The 21,749-nt window shown below is 44.1% G+C and overlaps 1 protein-coding gene across 3 annotated transcripts in view; it reads right to left on the bottom strand.

Moving 5' to 3' along the window:
• The window catches only part of SLC11A2 (solute carrier family 11 member 2), a 164,347-nt gene that overhangs the window by 77,120 nt on the left and 65,478 nt on the right, over nucleotides 1-21,749 (bottom strand). For 2 of the 3 annotated variants that reach the window (XM_040425925.1, XM_040425926.1), the window contains one exon: nucleotides 13,607-13,771. In XM_040425925.1, coding sequence (XP_040281859.1) covers nucleotides 13,607-13,766 — 160 coding nt within the window. In that variant the 5' untranslated portion in view covers nucleotides 13,767-13,771. Of the gene's footprint in view, nucleotides 1-1,472; nucleotides 1,620-13,606; nucleotides 13,772-21,749 lie in introns of those variants that run through there. The other variant, XM_040425927.1, reaches the window with a different exon arrangement.

Genomic DNA, 21,749 nt, shown 5'->3' with positions numbered 1-21,749 from the left:
ATTTCTATGGGAGTTGTAAGAAAAGCTGAGCATGTTTGCATGCTGGGAGTTGTAGTTTCACAGCAGCTGGAGTGCGGAAGGTCGCTGATCCCTGGGCTAGAGGATGACTCTTACCTACTGGAATATCCTGGTAAAGGTGCACAGTGCAGCAATCAGATACTGATCACAAAGTCTTCACACACTGAGGATTTGGGGGCAGAATCTCCACTAAAAAGGAACCGATTTTCATTTGCAGAAAATTCTCCAACAAAATCTGCAGCGTGTGAAGGCGCCCTGAGGCCTCTCTCAGACTCGCAGGGCAGCGCCCGCCCTGACCTCCCAGCACTGCCGGGGTCACATAGCATTATACTGAATTATGATGCTATGTAACCCTTACAGTTCTGGAATGTACTGGATAAGGCCTCTAGCACGGGCAACGTCCATGCAGCGGCCGGGACGGATCCAGACCGATTCAACTACGGCCGCGTGAAAGAGGCCTTAGTTACTACTTGCCTTCCTCATGTATCTGCAGTATCTATACTTATGATGCGCCATTCCTTTATTATTCCTACTAGAAGTCATGAATGAATCACTAGCAGCTTCCATTGGAGGTCCAGATGGGTGTTATCAGTTAGGGGTCTGTCCCTGCACAATCTGACTGGATAGTGTCAGACACAGCCTCACCTGGACCTTCAGAACTTCTAGAAGGAATAATAGGGGAACGGCACATCACAGTCATAGGACTAGATGCTCCAGAATTGTTATGACAAGGGGGGTGACATGTCAGGTGATGGGACATCAGAAAGCAGTAGTCACCTTGCGGACCCCCCACCGCTCCTGTACCGGGGCGTCCCGCTACACTTCATACACAATGAGCTTTGTCAGGCGCTAGGTAACCTTTAGGGCTCATTCACACGACCGTATGGCCACAGTGCCCGTACTGCGGTCCGCGTGAGTCGCGAATTGCGGTGCGGACCCACCGACTTGAATGGGTCCGTGATCCCCAAAATACCACAAATGATAGAACATGTCCTATCGTTTGCAGAGTGGACACACGGATCAGAAGCCCACGGAAACACTCTGAATCGCTTCCGTGGACTTTCCGTGGGTCCGCGCGTCTATATGTGGTGGATTGCAGACACGTTCAAGTCAATGGGTCCACACCAAAATACGGGATTCAGTCACATGGTGCGTGTATTGCACATCGCTATTTGCGGCCAGCAACACGGACACGGCAGAACCATACGGTCATATAAAGAAGCCCTAAAACTGTACAGTATGTGGGTCACATCCATTATTTTAATAGTTTCCTAAATAATCTCCTAGATTTCCAGTGGTGGTGAACCAGCATCGTGACAAGGACACCAGCGGGCACCGGAGCCTGTACACACCGCATGCCCGTGCGGCCGGATGCAGAAGACGCACACCATGTGACCGGCGCCGTCACAACAATCACTACCCGGAAGAGACTTCCTGCCGCCTCCACCGCTTACCTTCCCGCACCGCCGCCGCCGCTCACACACAGGACGGGTCACCTCGCAGTTTCCATGGCAAAGTCCGCCAGTGTGTCACCGAAGAGTCCTGCCCACGGTGACGTGCCCCGGAAGGATGAGTGGCGAACACCACGTTACCTGAAGGAGAAGCCCTCTGCTGGCAAGTGGTGGTAGTGCAGCAGTAACTGGCCAGTCTCCATCCAGATATTGTACATTTCCATGAACACAATGGAATAAAATACGACCTCAATCTTGTCCAAGTATTGGGGCTCTCTGCATCTCTTGTCCACAATTACGGACAAGAGTAGGCATTTTCAATCATAGGGTCGGCCATGTGCCGTCCGCAAAACGCATACACACATGGCCAATATCCGTGTTTTGTGGATCGTCAATTTGCAGACCGCAAAACAAATACGGTCGTGTGAATGTACCCTTAGGCCTATTGCACACGGCCGTTTACTGGCCGTTTTTTGCATTCCGTATACGGAACCATTCATTTCAATGGTTCCGCAAAAAAAACGGAATGTACTCCGTATGCATTCCGTTTCCGTATTTCCGTTCTAACATAGAACATGTCCTATTATTGCCCGCAAATCACTTTCCGTGGCTCCATTCAAGTCAATGGGTCCACAAAAAAAACGGAACAGATACGGAAATGCATCCGTATGTCTTCCGTTTCCATTCTGTTTTTTGCTGAACCATCTATTGAAAATGTTATGCCCAGCCCAATTTTATCTATGTAATTACTGTATATGCCATATGGAAAAACGGACCGGAAAAACGGAACAGAAACGGAAACACAACGGAAACAAAAAATGGAACAACGGATCCGTGAAAAACGGACCGCAAAACACTGAAAAAGCCATACGGTCGTGTGCAATAGGCCTTAAAGGTAGTGGGGAACCAAGGGCAGCAGCACAGTTGTAGGCTGGGTACTAAGGGGCGGCACAACTGTAAGGTGGGCACTAATGGGGCACAGCACTATTGTGAGGGAGCAACACTTCTAAGAAGGGCAGCGCTATTGTGAGTGGGCACTACGGGAGGACTGGGCAGGATTGGTTGTGTATAGATAGGCACTGGGCGTAGCTGGGAGGTATGGCTGAGGCCTGTGATTGGCATCAATGGACAAACGGCTTAGGATGAAATAATGGAGGCTCTAAATAGAAAGGGCACCCCAGAATACCACAAATACCGTAAAATTGTGACCCACTATAATGGCGCCAATCCTGTGTCAGAATAAGTACAGTAGAAGGAGGATAAATACGGTAGGAGGGAATAAAGTATTAAAATCTCATACAATCATTAAACAATTCTGGATAAAAGTACTGGAGGTAGAACTCACTTTACTGGGGGGATAAAGCTCAAGACATCTTCAGACAGAGCCCCCCTGGCCGGGTTCACTTGTACAGTGGTAGGAATAATGGCAGCCGGGCATCCAGCATCTGGTCAGTTTTCCTTTATTCAATAAAACACACGGAACTCAATGCGTTTCGGGGGTCTGAGTTGAAGCCCCCTTCTTCAGGAGTAATACAGATCAAGTGTATTGATTGGCCACAGCAGTCACTGGACCAAGTAGCTCCCTGGTCCTGTGGGGACTGGAATTGGCTGGTGGAAAAGATCAGCGGCGGGACCGTGGGCAAGTGAGTCGTGTTTTATATGTTAAGGGGCACAGGTTAGGACTAGAGATTAGCGAATCGACTTCGGATGAAACATCCAAAGTCGATTCGCATAAAACTTTGTTCCAATACTGTACGGAGCAGGAGCTCCGTACAGTATTAGAATGTATTGGCTCCGATGAGCCGAAGTTATTACTTTGCGAAGTCTCGCGAGACTTCACGTAATAACTTCATATATTAATTTGTACTGTAAAAAAACATTTCCCGAACTCGGGTTCCGTTACAATTGGTATCTTGGAACTGAACCAGAGTTCAGGAAAAGTTTTTTTACAGTACAAATTAATTTATGAAGTTATTACGTGAAGTCTCGCGAGACTTCGCAAAGTAAAAACTTCGGCTCATCGGAGCCAATACATTCTAATACTGTACGGAGCTCCTGCTCCGTACAGTATTGGAACAAAGTTTTATGCGAATCGACTTTGGATGTTTCATCCGAAGTCGATTCGCTCATCCCTAGTTAGGACCTCATGGGTTGTCGGCTCTAAGGCTGGACAACCCCTTTTCTACAGCTAATCTAGTGGTACAGCATACATAGTACTGCCAGAGGAGGATAAGCGGCTGCCACTCACATCTGCTGCTTATCTTCTTGTTGAACAAAGGACTGGGTGATTTGGCTGGGATTCAGTAGCATCCATCCTGGAGAAAGATACAGGTGGAACATACACTCACCTAAAGAATTATTAGGAACACCTGTTCTATTTCTCATTAATGCAATTATCTAGTCAACCAATCACATGGCAGTTGCTTCAATGCATTTAGGGGGGTGGTCCTGGTCAAGACAATCTCCTGAACTCCAAACTGAATGTCAGAATGGGAAAGAAAGGTGATTTAAGCAATTTTGAGCGTGGCATGGTTGTTGGTGCCAGACGGGCCGGTCTGAGTATTTCACAATCTGCTCAGTTACTGGGATTTTCACGCACAACCATTTCTAGGGTTTACAAAGAATGGTGTGAAAAGGGATAAACATCCAGTATGCGGCAGTCCTGTGGGCAAAAATGCCTTGTGGATGCTAGAGGTCAGAGGAGAATGGGCCGACTGATTAAAGCTGATAGAAGAGCAACGTTGACTGAAATAACCACTCGTTACAACCGAGGTATGCAGCAAAGCATTTGTGAAGCCACAACACGCACAACCTTGAGGCGGATGGGCTACAACAGCAGAAGACCCCACCGGGTACCACTCATCTCCACTACAAATAGGAAAATGAGGCTACAATTTGCACGAGCTCACCAAAATTGGACTGTTGAAGACTGGAAAAATGTTGCCTGGTCTGATGAGTCTCGATTTTTGTTGAGACATTCAAATGGTAGAGTCCGAATTTGGCGTAAACAGAATGAGAACATGTATCCATCCTCTGATGGCTACTTCCAGCAGGATAATGCACCATGTCACAAAGCTCGAATCATTTCAAATTGGTTTCTTGAACATGACAATGAGTTCACTGTACTAAAATGGCCCCCACAGTCACCAGATCTCAACCCAATAGAGCATCTTTGGGATGTGGTGGAACGGGAGCTTCGTGCCCTGGATGTGCATCCCTCAAATCTCCATCAACTGCAAGATGCTTTCCTATCAATATGGGCCAGCATTTCTAAAGAATGCTATCAGCACCTTGTTGAATCAATGCCACGTAGAATTAAAGCAGTTCTGAAGGCAAAAGGGGGTCCAACCCCGTATTAGTATGGTGTTCCTTATAATTCTTTAGGTGAGTGTATATTGGGGGTACTGCTCAGTGGTCTGCATTTACTTTTCTATACTGGAAAGGTTTTTCTACCTCTTTTTAATTACTACACATGTGGGCTTTCTTTGCACATTGCCAGTATTCTGTTAGGGTACTTTCACACTAGCGGCAAGGAACTCCGGCAGGCTGTTTAGGCGGGTGAACAGCATGTCGGATCTGTGCTGCCGTTAGTGCATGCGTGTCCCCGGACTACCGCTACGGCCCCATTGACTGTAATGAGGACGGGCCGGAGTTCCAGCGGCAGCACAGCAAACATGCAGAGAGGCGGCCGGAATAAAAACTACGACATGTCGTACGACATGACCTGCGTACAATGTCAGGTCATAGTGCGCTGACTATCCTGACTGTACATAGCGTCAGGACGTAGTGAAGCGCGAGCCTGGAGAAGATCAGGGAGAGGTGAGTACAGGCAGCGCCTCACTCCCTACTCCCTGCACCTACTGCATACTAGTGAGCATAAGGCTACATTCACACGAACATGGTGTTTTGTACACCCAGTATACAGGACAGGAGAAGTGGTACTGTGCAGTGTCCGTATATACAGAATAAGAGCAGATACTGAGAATTACACCCAGTATACAGGACATGAGAAGTGGTACTGTGCAGTGTCTATATATACAGAATAAGAGCAGATGCTGAGAATTACACCCAGGATACAGGACAGGAGAAGTGGTACTGTGTAGTGTCCTTATATACAGAATAAGAGCAGATACTGAGAATTACACCCAGTATACAGGACATGAGAAGTGGTACTGTGCAGTGTCCGTATATACAGAATAAGAGCAGATGCTGAGAATTACACCTAGGATACAGGACAGGAGAAGTGGTACTGTGCAGTGTCTATATATACAGAATAAGAGCAGATACTGAGAATTACACCCAGGATACAGGACAGGAGAAGTGGTACTGTGCAGTGTCTATATATACAGAATAAGAGCAGATACTGAGAATTACACCCAGGATACAGGACAGGAGAAGTGGTACTGTGCAGTGTCTATATATACAGAATAAGAGCAGATACTGAGAATTACACCCAGGATACAGGACAGGAGAAGTGGTACTGTGCAGTGTCCATATATACAGAATAAGAGCAGATACTGAGAATTACACCCAGTATACAGGACAGGGGATGTGGTACTGTGCAGTGTCTATATATACAGAATAAGAGCAGATACTGAGAATTACACCCAGTATACAGGACAGGGGATGTGGTACTGTGCAGTGTCTATATATACAGAATAAGAGCAGATACTGAGAATTACACCCAGGATACAGGACAGGAGAAGTGGTACTGTGCAGTGTCCATATATACAGAATAAGAGCAGATACTGAGAATTACACCCAGGATACAGGACAGGAGAAGTGCTACTGTGCAGTGTCCATATATACAGAATAAGAGAAGTGACTGAGAATTACACCCAGTATACAGGACATGCGAAGTGTCACCGAGCAGTGTTGATATACACATACACTTACAGACTTCTCCTCCTTCCCTTCAGTGAAGCGTTGCAAAGGTTTGAGGACCTGAGGTGACCATATCATATTTAAAGTCCTTCAACAGCTCCTGTGTACATCTAAGTGTATCCCCAAAGATACAAGTGTATGGAGAACTCTGCAGGAGTGCAGGGCTGGAGGTTCAATTGCGTCTCCCTCCACCCCGGAGTTCAGGTTGAGCACTGACTGAGGCAAGAGGCTCAACTCACCTCATGGATGTTGCACCTCTGACGGGTTATCTAGCAAGTTTGACAGAGGAAGTGGGTGATCACTAGTATAGCAACTGAGGGTCTAACAAAGTATTGCCCTGACAGACCACAATGCTTTACTGTAAACAAAAGACCAAAAGGCGATCCACAGTGTAGAGGGTAAAGCAACACCTTCAGACACGTAACTAGTAATGCTCAACAAATAGAGTTATGCAGTTAATACAGGCACCTATTAACCACGGAAAGCGTGACTGAAATGGTGGAACTGCTGCTCCTTTCTGTAAGGGGTCCTGATATGCATCCTGGATCTTGATTAGCATGAAAGGTAGAAAAAGCAAGCGGCCCTGATTTTTTTTTTTAGATATTATCTTCATCAGGTTATAATGCTTTGGAATACTAAGGCTTCTTCTACACCTGCGGCCGGGTGTTCAGCCGCAGCGGTATTTGTCTGGCTGAATCTCCACTGGACCACATTATAGTCAATGGTTAACATTCCGGTACCATCCAGCAATGTTAAATCCAGAGAGCCCCCGGCAGGCTTTTCTCTGCCCGAACTCCTGCCGGTAGTGTGAAACTAAGGACAAAAGCAGAGTCACAATGACAGCAGTGGGGATCAGTAAAGGTATTCGCACTTTTTTATTTTTAATGTTTTCCTGGAAATCCCTTTTAAGCTTTATTTACATAGAGCTGGTACCCTCTTTAACAGCTGAACTCTTGTACTCCAGACAAGAAGGTTTTTATACTGAGAAGTCTTTCTTTAAATCGGCACCTCTATGACGTATGGAATGTTTGCATTGTTATAAAACACAGCTCTCAACCCTATGCTCAAGAATTTACCTTGTATAATGTACAGTTCCCTGTGTACATATTGTTTCAATGGCAGTTCGTGGCTGTGTCCCTTGCGCACAGGCTCCAGCTTCCTATGTGTTCACTGTATCTCACCTCAGTTGCAGTACTGCAAGGGTTAACCTCCTCCTGCTCTGTGAGCTGCTGCAAGACTGTTCCCAATGGTTATTTAGCTATTGTTAATCAGCTTCTTCTATATACCGTATTTTTCACCCCATAAGACGCACTTTTTCCCCTGCGTCTTATGGGGCGAATGCTTCCATTTTACATCGCAGGCTGCGATGTATGAGCGGGGAGAGAGGAGGGGCTGGAGTCCGGAACTAGGGGCGGGGCGGGGCCCGGTGCAGTCACTGTACTCTTACACCGGGCCCCGCCACTCACCGCAGTATTTCTAGACATTAATCCTTAACCTGTTAATAAGTTTAACTAAAGCTGCGCTCTCCCCTGTTCCCCTGTATCAGTACAGCACTTACTAACAAGCTTCCATAGCAGGCAGAGTGGACAGCAGCAGTAACGTCACTCACTGACGTCGCGCGCCTGCTCCGCCTGCTTTATTCATAAAGTGGGAGGAGCAGGCGCGCAACGTCAGTGAGTGACGTTACTGCTGCCGTCCGCTCTCCCTGCTATGGAAGCTTGTTAGTAAGTGCTGTACTGATACAGGGGAGAGCGCAGCTTTAGTTAAACTTATTAACAGGTTAAGGATTAATGTCTAGAAATACTGCGGTGAGCAGAGGGCCGGTGTATTGGGGGGCACTGTTATGAGGGGGATCTGTGGATGACACATATATAGCAGTGTCATCCACAGATTCCCCCCATAACAGTGACCTCCACAGATCCCCCACCCCATAACAATGCCATCCACAGATCCCCCCACCCCATAGCAGTGCCATCCACAGATCCCCCATAACAGTGCCATCCACAGATCCCCCATAACAGTGCCATCCACAGATCCCCCACATGACAGTGCGTCATCCACAGATCCCCCATAATAGTCTCATGCACAGACTTTTGGTTAAAAATAATTTTTTTCTTATTTTCCTCCTCAACAACCTAGGTGCATCTTATAGGCCGTTGCGTCATATAGGGCGAAAAATACAGTAGATAGGTTGCTGACCTCACTTCCTTGCCTGAGCAATTGGTCTCTAAAGATCTTGCTAGGTCTCTCTAGCTTGCAAAGAATGCTATAATGCATTTGTCTGCCTGTGCACCTGACCTGTGCCTGTTCACTGTTCTGTTCCCCTGCCCTTTGGATTGTTTCACGGGTTTGCACGAACTCTGCCAGTCCTGTCCTCTACCTGTTTTCTGACTATGTGCATTGCCCGATCCCTCGGTGCTTCGCACCAGTGTCTCTGATCACTGTGGGACAGCAGCCAACCACACCGTGATTATTCCAAGAAGTAGCGCTCTGGTGGCTGCCCTGCAGAAAATACCAGCTCCCTGTATAGGGGTTAAAGGGTGTAAACCAGGGGAACTGCCAGGGGACTGTCAGAACTAGCCCAAAGTCAAACCAGTTGCTTGGCACAGTGGTTTCACACCAACTGGATTTGAAATTGCTCTTCACTACATTATTCTTTGTAGTTCCAACTCAGCTCCTCTAATTTGAAGGAAAGATCAGCGGTGTCAAAAAGTTCAACACATTTGCTGTCAAGAGAGGGATTTGTATGCTGCTACAAGATCTAAGGTGAAAATTCCCGTATAAAATGAATGGTATGTGCATGGTAACACCAAATTTCCTAGTACGTGTGCGTCACACCTGGGAACGAGACAAGCAAAAAGTGACTCCCTAGATTTTTGGGGAATTTACCACTTTCTTATTTAGCAGAAGAAATTTTAATTTAAAAAAATGTTTAAAAAAAAAAAAAAAAAGGTCATCCTCCACCTCACTCACTTTAACTGATTTCTATGCGAGACTAAGCATAGATACATGGAAACATTTCCCCCATACAGCTCTATGTCTGCAGTTGCCCTCATATAGTGTATCATAAAATGGTTTGCCTGAAGCCACCACTAGGTGGAGCTCAGTGCATAGGAATTTATATGATAGCCGTTGACTACAATGGAAACTCTAAAAGCCTCTTTGCACTGTGCTCCCCCTATACATCCCAGAGTTTCAATATTCTAGAGTTATGAGGCTCCTTTTGTTGTGGGTTCGACCCAGAATCTTTAAATTCTCCTAAACTCTGGCCCACCCCTGGCAAAATCAGCTGTGTGATGGGAGCTGGATCTCACGGTGCTCTGCTGATAGCTGCAGCCAGGCTTGGACTGGCCTACCGAGGAGACGGGAGATTCCTTGGTAGGCCTCCAGTCTCCTGCGTCCAGAGATAAGACGGAGGAGTAATTATTTCTCTTGTTTCTCAGGAGAGATAATTATTGTAGCCACTAGGTGGCAGTATTGCAAAGTGATGCCCGAGTATCTTCTAAACTTCCCGGGCTGCTGGCAGTGAAGGAGGAGAGAACATGTCTGGCCATCCTCCTGTCAGAAAACTGTGGTTGCTGGAGAGAAGGATTCTTCTGCGGTGCTGGGCTGATTTCTCAGGTGTGTAACAGTAGTGAGCTGTAGGAGACTGTAAGGGGGAAATAGGGGATTTGTTTATAGTAGACTCAGATCTGTGTATGTGTGCTTCTCTCTGCAGAGTTCAGAGTGGCATTGGGGGGACTCTGCCCTAGGTCTCCCCAATGCCTCTGCTTTAGGTGCACCCCCATTAGTGCCACAGCTCCAGATGCCCCCCAATATAAATGCACCCCTAATATTGCCTCTTCTCCAGTTGCCCCCCTAATACCTCTGATCCAGGATCACCACTATTACCCTGCCTCAGGCGACCTTAATGCCTTATGCTTTAGGTGTACCCCCATAAATGCCCCAGCTCCAGATGCCTCCACTCTAAATGCACCGCTAATATTGCCTCTTCTCCAGTTACCCCTGCTTCAGGATCCCCACTATTACCCTGCCTCAGGTGACCCTGTTTCTGCTTCAGTTATGACCCTCCAGTTGTGCCCTTTGCTCACGTTGCTCCTCTAGCACCTTTGCTTGGGCTTTGTTAAAGGTTATGACCTGCAAAGGGGGTTGGATTTATGCATGAAAAATTCTGCACAGTGCGTCACATTCTCCAGTATTGACATGTATGGTTTTACATGGCGGTATTGATGATATTCCGTATTTACAGACATCACTGCTGCCATGTAAAGAGATACTGGTGATGGAGGATTTAAAGGGGTTGTCCAGGTTTTCAAGTTATCCTCTCCACATCATAGGGCACAACTATATGATAAGTGGGGTCCGATTCTGCAACCCCTACTGATCGCAGGAACGGGTCCTGTTCCCTCTTTTTGACGGTGTGGCAGTCCCCACATATGCCCTGCTGCTCCATTCAGATGAGACCAAGATCAACTTGTACCAGAGTGATGGGAAGAGAAGAAGAAAAGAAGGAAAGGAACTGCTCATGATCCTAAGCATACCACCTCATCAGTGAAGCATGGTGGTGGTAGTGTCATGGCGTCGGCATGTATGGCTGCCAATGGAACTGGTTCTCTTGTATTTATTGATGATGTGACTGCTGACAAAAGCAGCAGGATGAATTCTGAAGTGTTTCGGGCAATATTATCTGCTCATATTCAGCCAAATGCTTCAGAACTCATTGCACGTCTCTTCACAGTGCAGATGGACAATGACCCAAAGCATACTGCAAAAGCAACCAAAGAGTTTTTTTTAAGGGAAAGAAGTGGAATGTTATGCAATGGCCAAGTCAATCACCTGACCTGAATCCGATTGAGCATGCATTTCACTTGCTGAAGACAAAACTGAAGGGAAAATGCCCCAAGAACAAGCAGGAACTGAAGACAGTTGCAGTAGAGGCCTGGCAGAGCATCACCAGGGATGAAACCCAGCATCTGGTGATGTCTATGCGTTCCAGACTTCAGGCTGTAATTGACTGCAAAGGATTTGCAACCAAGTATTAAAAAGTGAAAGTTTGATTTATGATTATTATTCTGTCCCATTACTTTTGGTTCCTTAACAAGTGGGAGGCACATATGCAAACTGTTGTAATTCCTACACCGTTCACCTGATTTGGATGTAAATACCCTCAAATTAAAGCTGACAGTCTGCATTCAAAGCACATCTTGTTTGTTTCATTTCAAATCCATTGTGGTGGTGTACAGAGCCAAAAATTTTAGAATTGTGTCGATTTCCCCAAATCTTTGGACCTGACTGTATCTGTGGTTATGACCACCGTGTAATCCAGCAGTGGTGGCCGTGTTTACACACTATAAGGAAAGGATAGAAGTGCTCATAGGCCAACACCTTTACCTATAGTGTGCAAGCACGGCCACCGCTGCTGGATTGCAAAGTGGTCAAAACCACGGATACGTGCTGTGTATAATGTGATGGAAAAGAGTCAATATGGACAATCACAATACATTAGTAACTGCCTTGTATTAACTTTCTCTACATGATAAATGCCAATTGCTGAAGTGAGACAACCCCTTTAACCCCTTAGGCATAAATGTCTTGGTGTGTGTGAATGGTGTGTGCTATATATGTTCTATGTATCAGTGGTGTATGTGCAGCATGTGACATATGCATCAGTGGCATGTGAGCCATGTAGAAGTGTCTTGTGTGCCACATGTGTCCAGTGAGTGATTGGTGTGCAGGCTGCAAATTGCAGATCCGAAAAACATGGTTCCCGGGTGTGTGCATTCCACATTATGCGGAACAGAACAGCCAGCCTCTAATAGAATAGTACTATTATCCTTGTCCTATTATTTTCGGGATTACAGACATGTTCTATCATTTTGCAGAACGGCCATACAGACACAGAATGCACACGGAATCTTTTTTTTTAATGCGGCCCCATTGAAGTATAGTGAACGGTACAGACATGGAAAATAAGTTAGTGTGCAGGAGCCCTAAGGTGGGCCCCCAGATTCAGTTACACTGGTGGGCCCTAAGTACCCCAGTCCGACACTGGCTGCAGCGACTCCAAACAGGAAGGGGTTGTCTCTGATGTGAAAACCAAGTAAAGGGTGTTGCTCCAACACATGATAGGGGATAAGTGTCTGATCAGTGGGGGTTTGACTGCTAGAACAACTTCTGATCAGAAGAAAAGGGGTCCAGTGTCCCAGTTTGATTGAAGTAATGGTCGAACATGTGCACTGTCACGCCATTCAAAGTCTACGGGACTGCTGAAGATAGCCAAGCACAGCATTCACCTACCTCAGGCAGTCCCACAGAGTTTGAACGGATCGGCTGTGTGTGTGATTCATGGGCACTTTCTTCAAATGGTTGACATGGGACCCCCATTCTCATCAGACCCCAATTAATCATCTATCTTATGTCTATGACAACCATTGTTGTTACCCATGGTGAACAATATGGGCATCAGCCTGTAAAATAAGGAATATACAATGACTTCCACTGACTAGACATATGCCAAAAAGCTGAGAATTAAGAAAATGAAAATACTTAAATATTACTCTATTATAAATATATTCCCAAATACCTTTCATTAGTTATAATGGCTCGTTTGTCTAGGGAGCAATCATCAGGGGAAATAAAATGGTCACTGTCCTATTAGTGCACACAAAACCTGTCCTAATCACACAGGAGGGCAAGTTACTTCACAACACTGAGCTAAAGAGCTGCCTCAGCCTCCTCTCTACTCTGTCAGGGATTATAAATACAGCTGATAAAAACTTTATATGAACCTTTGTGGGAATGAAATTCATGACGAGGCATGAAGTACAGAGAGGATGGACAGGACAGACTCTGGTAAATGTGGGGCTGTGGTAATGGAGACTGCATACAAGTGCTGCTGCCACATACCCACCTCCTCTCTGTACTTCATGTCTCCTTCATTCCTACAGAGATTCAGTAGAAGATGTTACTTAACTGTATTCAGGATCTTAATCCCTGACAAGTAAAGAAGAGAGGAGGATGAAGCAGCTCTTTAGCTTAGTGTTGTGAAGTAACTTGTCCTGTTGCGTGATTAGGACAGGTTCTGTGTGTACTAATAGGACAGCAGCCATTTTATGTCTCCTAATAATTGCTCCCTGGACAAAACGAACCATTATAACTAATGAAAGGTATTTGGGAATATATTTATAATAAAGTAATATTTAAGTATTTTCATTTTCTTAATTCCAGGAGAACGCCTTTAACTAAAACCTTACCGAGTTCACATGGAGGAGATGCAGACTTTTTTCCTCCCATGGTCTTGCTCTCAGGTAGGTTCTCCATCCTCTGACTTTGATACTCAGCCCCTATTTCACTAGTGGGGTGGCTCCTCCCTGTAGATAAGCCCTCTTTTTTCTGGCAATCATTGGCTGGCATGTTCCCTAGAAAAAAAAAAAGAATCATAGAGAAGTCAATACAAATTTGTGCAAACAAAATCAATTGATTTTCCAGTAATTAAAGGAGTGCACTGTAAAAACGACACGTCTTAAGACTAATGAAAAAATCAATTCTCCAGTTTGAACGCGAGCCAGACATGAAGGTATGTGAAACTCCTCCAAGTTCATTAAATGAGAAAAGTATATAACTATTTCTTAATTTCTTCACATTGCACTGAACTATGGACCGCTAAATTATTAAAGTCACAATGCACACAAATCATTATTGCCTACACCAGCAAGGTAGAATCAGAGGCAAGTTTTTTCTGTTCTTGTCCATGGTCCTGCCATGTCCACACTTCTGCAACCCATTCCCATGGAGGACCAGGGAGTGGTTTGGACCGTGACCACTGTGGACAATCATAGGTCTCAGCAGTCCCATCCCACAGTACTTCACTGCTGTGATGTACTGTTCAAGCAGCGGAAGTGGTTAGGAATGGGTCATGGAGGGACTATGAACAGATGACTATGTTTTAGTTTTTTATGGGGCCCACGTTAGGACAATGGGGTTGGTGCCTAGGTTGGGCAACCCTTTTAAATGTAAAATAGGTTATGTCCACATGTAGCACAAATTGGGGGGGGGGGGGGGGGGGGGTTATTGCATTCCCTGTGTGGTAAAACTGACCTGTTACCTTCATAATCCAGGTCAGTATGTTTAAAACAATGCCACATTTATATAGTTTTTCTTGTGTTTTAATACTTAACGGAAAAAAAAAAATTAACAAAAAAAAACATTTATTTTCTTTTGAATGCCATATTCTGACCCCCATAACTTTTTTAAATGTCTTCGGAGCTTTGTGAAGGCTCAATGTTTGTGTGAGGATCTGTAGTTTTAATAATACTATTTTGGAGTGCGTATGACTTTTTGATAAATTTTTATTCCATTTTTTGGAGAGGTGAAGCAAAATTTCAGTTTCTCTGCTTCTAATACCTCCCAAAATAGTTATTACTTTACATTTCCCATATGTTTACTTTATGTTGGCATCATTTTGTAAATGTTATTTTGATTGTCTTTTTTTAGATGTTAGATGGAGTACCATTTAGATGCAATTTTTTACGTTTTAAAGAAAATTTCCAAAACCCGCTTTCTAAAGGATCAATTCAATTATGTCACTTTGAGAGACTTACATAATAGAAACCAAACATAAATAAGCCCATTTTAGAAACTACATTACTCATCTTATTCAAATATGATTTTACAAACGTTTTTAACTCTTTAGGAAAATAGTGGAGAAATTTCAGAATTTCACTTCTTTATGCAGATTTTCCATTTCAATCCATTTTTTCCTGTAAGGCAGCAAGGGTTAACAGCAAAACAATATTTATTACCCTGATTCTGCAGTTTAAAGAAACACCCCATATGTGGTCGTAAACTGCTGTATGGGCAGAAGTTAAGGAGCAACATATGGATTTTGAGGGGCATATTTCTCTGGGATAAAATGCCATGTCGCATTTGAAGACCCCCTGATACACCCCTACAGTAGAAACTCCCAAAAAGTGACCTCATTTTGGAAACTATGGGATAAGTGGTACTATTTTGGGGTACATACAGTGAGGAAAATAAGTATTTGATACACTGGCGATTTTGCAAGTTTTCCCACCTACAAAGAATGGAGAGGTCTGAAAATATTATCGTAGGTACACTTCAACTGTGAGAGATAGAATCTAAAAAATGGCTGTTCTGGCACCATTTTTAGTTTTTTTTATGACATTCACCTGAGGGGGTAGATCATGTGATATTTTTATAGAGCTGGTCGTTATGAATGCAGCGATACCTAATATGCCTATTTTTTATTTATTTCAGTTTTACACAATAAAAAGCATTTTTGAAAAAAAATAATGTTTTAGTGTCTCCATTTTCTGATCTGCAAAACGCTAGTAATCTGCAATTTCTTTGATTGTCGTGATTTTTCATAATTCAATCATATTGGGTCACTACCCCATCACTGAGCACTGGATCTTACTCCTGTTGTGTAGGGGCTCGTTTTTCACAGCAAGAGTTGATGTTTTTATTGGTACCATTTATGGCGTTCATCTGAGAAGGTAGGTAACGTGATATTTTTATAGAGCTTCTCATTACGGACATCGTGATATCTAATATGTCTATTTTTATTAATTTCTTTATTTTTATTGAAAAATCACTTGATGAAAGGAAAGGGGAACTTTTTTTACTGTAACTTTTTTTATAAAAATACTTTTCTTTTCTTACTTTTTTTCCAAGTACAGAGACTTCAACATTTTCAGGGTCTGATCCCTGATTCAATATAGTACAATACATGCTGTATTGTACTACATTGAAACCTGTCAGTTTCACACCGACAGTGTGCAAGTAAGGCCCTGCTTGGGGGCTGAGTCTCACAGGCTTCCGTACATGGCAGACCTTGAGGCCTTGGGTTGCCATAGCAGCCATCAGTCCCATGTAACAGCAGCGCGGAGGGCCAATGGAGAGGTAGAGGGAGCCCCCTCCCCCTGCAATCCTATTATATGCTGCAGTCAGCGTTGATCGTGGCATATATGGTGTAGCTGGCCAGCTAGGACCTGTCCTAGGTTGCTAGTATAGCTTATATGTGTATACAGCTAAACCTGCTAATAACCTTAATACGGTTCCTATGTTTATGTGTTAAAGACAAAAGCAGAGTTATTTACTGTGACATCATGTTTCAGATGTCATATAACTGTTATATTTTGTGTTCACAGAAGCAGAAAAAGATAATATGCCTTTAAGATTCATTTTGTAATGTAAGGTAAGCTCAGTGACACAGCAGAAACAACAGAAAGCATAGTGTCAATCTGTTGTTGCTGGGCAGAAGTCTAGACCAATCACAGCCAGCTTCTCACACAGCAAGAGTTTTCACCGATCACAGCCAACCTCACACACAGCCTGTTTGGGAATTCCCCTAGCAGGAGCTGCTGCAATAATTACTCACCAGAGAGAGGAGCTGAATAGACACACAGTTCCAGTCAGAGTCCAGTTTTATGGGAACAAGAGGCCAAAATATGTATTTAGAACAGTTATATAATGTTCATATTGTTAGTATTGTGATTAGAACTGTATACTGAACTAGATATATATGTGTTTACTTACAGTTCCACCAATAGCAAATACAATTGCAAACCACAAAGTTCACAATCCAAATACAATTGCAAAGTACAGATGCAAATTGCAAGCTACAGTTGCAAACTGTGAACTACTACAAATACCATACAAACATAATGCAATCCAAATTGCATACAACCATACCAGATCATACTCAACCAATCTGCAAATAGTTACTGCTAACTGCATACCGCCATTTTGTGATATCTTTTCAACATGTGTTTTGTACATGGACTATCTGCTGCGGAGGCGGCAGTGTTATATATAAAGAAAAGTTGAAGTTAATAAAGAAGTTATTTGAAGCATTTGGTGTGCTCTTTAAACCTACTGTTTCCATAGAAGGGAGCTAGAGGAATTTACAGAGTAACAGACAGTCTGGTTAGACTAAAAGTCAGAGATATCAAAATTCTTCTAATGCCACAGCGCAACAGGTACTTGATAGTGCTAAGCCTGCCACATATGGGGTTAATCCAACAGAAACACAGCAAAGACCCGGCTGTATTGTGATTGTCCATATTTCTTGCTTTGCTAGCTGGATTCATTTTTCCAATGCATTATACACTGCTCATATCCAGTGGTTATGACCACCCTGCAATGCAGTAGAGGTGGTCGTGCTTGCACACTATAGGAAAAAGCTCCCATCTATGCACACTTTACGGCCCTGGTCACCAAAGAGGCCGACGCTTTTTCCCAGCAAAGGAGGCAATACGGACAATCACAAAACATTAGTAAATGCCTTGTATTAACGTATCTACATGATAAATGTCATTTGCTGAAGTGAGACAACCCCTTCAAAGAGGGCTGACTGACATAAATAAATCTCTCCAAAGCCAGCAACTCTGATATAATGATAAAGGAATGTATTCTCACCTATTTCACCTCCCGCCACTTTCAGTGCTGCTACTCCCTGCCAGTCTGAGCGGTCTTGTGTAAGCAGTGTACCGGGGTGGGCTCCCCAGGATACAGCGAAGTCACGAACGAGAAAGCAACTCTGACACCAGCTTTTTCAAAAACAGAATTTTACTAACACGTGATAATAAACACAAAAACACAAATTCTGAGAACATAAAATAAGTGTATATACACCCAGCCCAAAGGCTGAGACCTCTGTGTTGCACAGCACGGTACCCCCTAATGGATGCCAGCGGAAATTTTGCAGTAATTTACTTACTAGCGGGCACAACTAAAACTGCCTCGCCATACCTATTATTACCCTGAAACAAACACGAACAATTGGTTGGGTGCTTAGTACTGGCTGGCCTGCGGTGCAACACAGCAGTTCACAATCTTACCGTGCTCTATATTATTCCCCCTCCCATAACTAGTCCGGTAGCACGTGACTGATTATTACTCCTGAGCAAAACGCTGAACTGGATAGAGTTTGTGGGGGTATTTATCAGCTCTCAAATGTGCAATGTCCCTTTTAGTAATGGAGTCCTTATAGTACAGTAGCAACACTTTAGGCCTGACACAAAGCAGAGACCCTAACTAGCTAACTACAGGCCTGGTCTAAGTCTCTAGGCGCCAAACTGCAGTGAGATGCATGCACGATCTTACCGACCCGGGTCTGCTTTTTATCCACTGATGTCTCTGAACCGAACAACCAGTCTCTCCAGCAAACATGAGGTGCCACAGGGTATGCAGCTTGTTCCTTAGCTCTGGTCAGCCTACCTGGAAACAGTTCTCCTTTCCCTGGACAGGATCTGAATCTTGTACAACGATCAGCTTCACTCAGCCGCAGCTGTGGTCATTGAGGGGGTCCTTTCTCCTGGATCCATTAGTTTCTCTGCTCACCTACAGTTCCTCACCTCTCAGCTCGCTCATAAGATGGCCGCCGCTCTCCTCCTTTATGCACTCAAAACCACACCTCTCATGAATATGGAAATGTATATTCAGTCAGTCAGCTGTGCCTAGGAAACAGCAGCATCTTGTGGCCGAACAGCAGAACGTCAGTCCAGAACATTTAACTTAATCCACACACAAAACAGTGTTCAAGCAATGAGAGCTGTTTCCCCATCTCACCCATGTGCCATATAGCACTGAGGTCAGTAGCAGCAGGGGTGTGTGGAGTATATGGGCACATCATTGTTGCAGCCAAGAAGATGACATCACAGGGAGGATCAGAGCTGTGGCAGGGCTGATATAGGCGAGTATATATTATTTCATTATGTTATCACAATTGCTGCCTTTAAGGAAATTTTTAATAAGACAGACAGTCCCTTTAATCTGTCAATAGTCAGGGGTCCTGGGGGTCTGACCCGTATAGAATAAACATGGTCCTGGAAAAACCCTTCTGTAGTAAAGCTTAATTTTACTTTTCATTTTAACTCAACAGAACTACATAATAGCTATCTAATAAATTCCCTATACAGAAGGCGCAACATACTTTACCAAAAAGAAAGTTACACTTTTCTATGTAGTTTTTGCTAATCCTGCTTACATGATAAACTATAAAGGATGCGTGTAACATAACTGCTCGTGTACTACAGGGACATAACAAATAACTGCCTTCATCAGCAAGTTCAGAGAGGGAAAACTGAATTATTTTGGGGATCCTAAGACATAGGAATAACACATTCAGTGATGTCACAGTACAAGAATTACTGTATATACAGTGTAAACAGTGATGTCACAGTACAGGAATTATATACAGTGTAAACAGTGATGTCACAGTACAGGAATTATATACAGTGTAAACAGTGATGTCACAGTACAAGAATTACTGTATATACAGTGTAAACAGTGATGTCACAGTACAGGAATTACATAAACAGTGATGTCACAGTACAGGAATTATATAAACAGTGAAGTATCCTTACTTATAAAACGACATCCTTTTGTCCAGTTCATCACCAAATACATTTTATTTTTATTTTTTTAAAGATCTGGAAGAGTTTATAATGCAAATTAACTCTCACCAGAAACTTCATACTGAAAAATAGGATTGATAGTGGGAGTCATTTATCCCACACTATGGGTCACACGTCCGCAAAATGGGTCCACATCCGTTCCACAATTTTGCGGAACGGGTGCGGACCCATTCATTGGCCGCAGACACGGACAAGAAAAGGCATTTCCATTAAAGCGCCGGCCATGTGCGGTCCGCAAAATGCAGAACACACATGGCTGGTGTCCGTGTTTTGCGGATCTGCATTTTGCGGACGTGTGAATGGACCCTAAGGCTACTTTCACACTAGCATTTTTACTGGATCCGGCAGGGTTCAGCAAAAACACTTCTGTTCCTGATCATACAACCATCTGCATCCGTTATGAACGTTGTATTATCTTTAACATTGCCAAGAAGGATCCCTTTTCTATTGTGTCAGAAAAAAACGGATCCGTCCCCGTTTTGCTCTGCATCTCATGATGGAAAGAAAATTGCAGCATAGTGCGGTTTGCTCTCCGGTATGAGAACGGAACGGAATGCATTTTGGTGCACTCCTTTCTGTTCAGTTACGTTGTGTCCCCATTGACAATGAATTGGGATAAAACAAAAGCTTTTTTTTCCCCAGTATTGAGACCCTATGATGGATCTCAATACCGGAAAATATTAAAAAGTAACCTAACACTACTGAATCTGGTCATCCTCCCTCCTCATTTTATCCCACATACCACAAGGGCAATTTTATTGAAACTCTTCATAAAATGGTTTTCAGTGATTTTAGGTTCCTAGATCAAACCTGCCTTTTGTCCAAAAATACTGACAACCTTACCAATGGTGAGAGGGCACCTCTGCATTCTTTGTGTGCCAACCCAGATTTAGTAATTCAACAAGGGAGGGGGGGGGGATGCAGTACTCTTAAATAGAGGAGCCTGTCTTGAGGAATCATTCCAGATTCTCCCTGACACCGAGTTGTAGCTCCCCCACACTGATGACCCTAGCATGTCTATGTTAGGCTACATTCACACGTCCGTGGTGTGTTGCGGACCCGAAAATTGCGGGTCCACAACACACCAGCCCGTCCCCCCCATAGAAATGCAAGCTGCGGACAAGAATAGGACATGCTCTATCTTTTTGCGGAGCTGCGGACCCAAAATCAGGGCCGCGCTCCGCAATTGCGGCTGCAGACAGCACACTGTGTGCTGTCCGCATCCATTCCGTCCCCATAGAGAATGAATGGGTCCGCACCCATTCCGCAAAATTGCGGAAAGGATGCGGACCCATTTTGCCGACGTGTGAATGGAGCCTTACATGGATACAAACAATGCATTTTGTCTGCTAATTCCCCTGGTATTCTTAATAAGATGAAGAATTACTTTTTAACTGTACATAACCCAGAACTGACCTTTTTCTATTATTTACCCAAAATCCATAAAATGCTAATTGATCCTCCAGGGCATCCAATCTTCTCCAGTATAAACTTATTAACCTCACACTTATCACATTTCATTGCATTATATTTACAGAAAATTCCATCCAGTTACTTACTATCTAAGAGAGTCATCTGAATTGATTACAGAGCTTAAAGAGTCACTTCACACAATGTCATTTATTAGAAAAGTTCTAAATCACTTCATTAAAAAAATATGCCTGCATCCACTAAAAAAAACCTGTAAAGCCATGGCCGCTCTCACTTCCACCTAATTTATAGTCCACTACCTGTTATCAGTCCCTGGTAACAGAGACATAGAAGATGGCTGAGAGGAAGTGGGAGCGTGTCAGAGCTAGCTGAGATCCTAAACCTGATTTTAAAAAACTGCTTCTACACTGTTTCCGAACATCACAGCAGCCTCTTGCAGGCTCGGACTGGCCCACAGGGGTGCAGGGGAATCCCCCGGTGGGCCCCAGAGCAAGGTGGGCCCCTAGTCTCCCACCCCCTGCACAAG

Source organism: Bufo bufo, chromosome 3 (genome assembly GCF_905171765.1).
Source record: "Bufo bufo chromosome 3, aBufBuf1.1, whole genome shotgun sequence".
NCBI classification, from domain to species: Eukaryota; Metazoa; Chordata; class Amphibia; order Anura; family Bufonidae; genus Bufo; species Bufo bufo.
The sequence above is the reverse complement of the archived record's forward strand: the minus strand, read 5'-3'. Positions and strand labels throughout refer to the sequence as shown.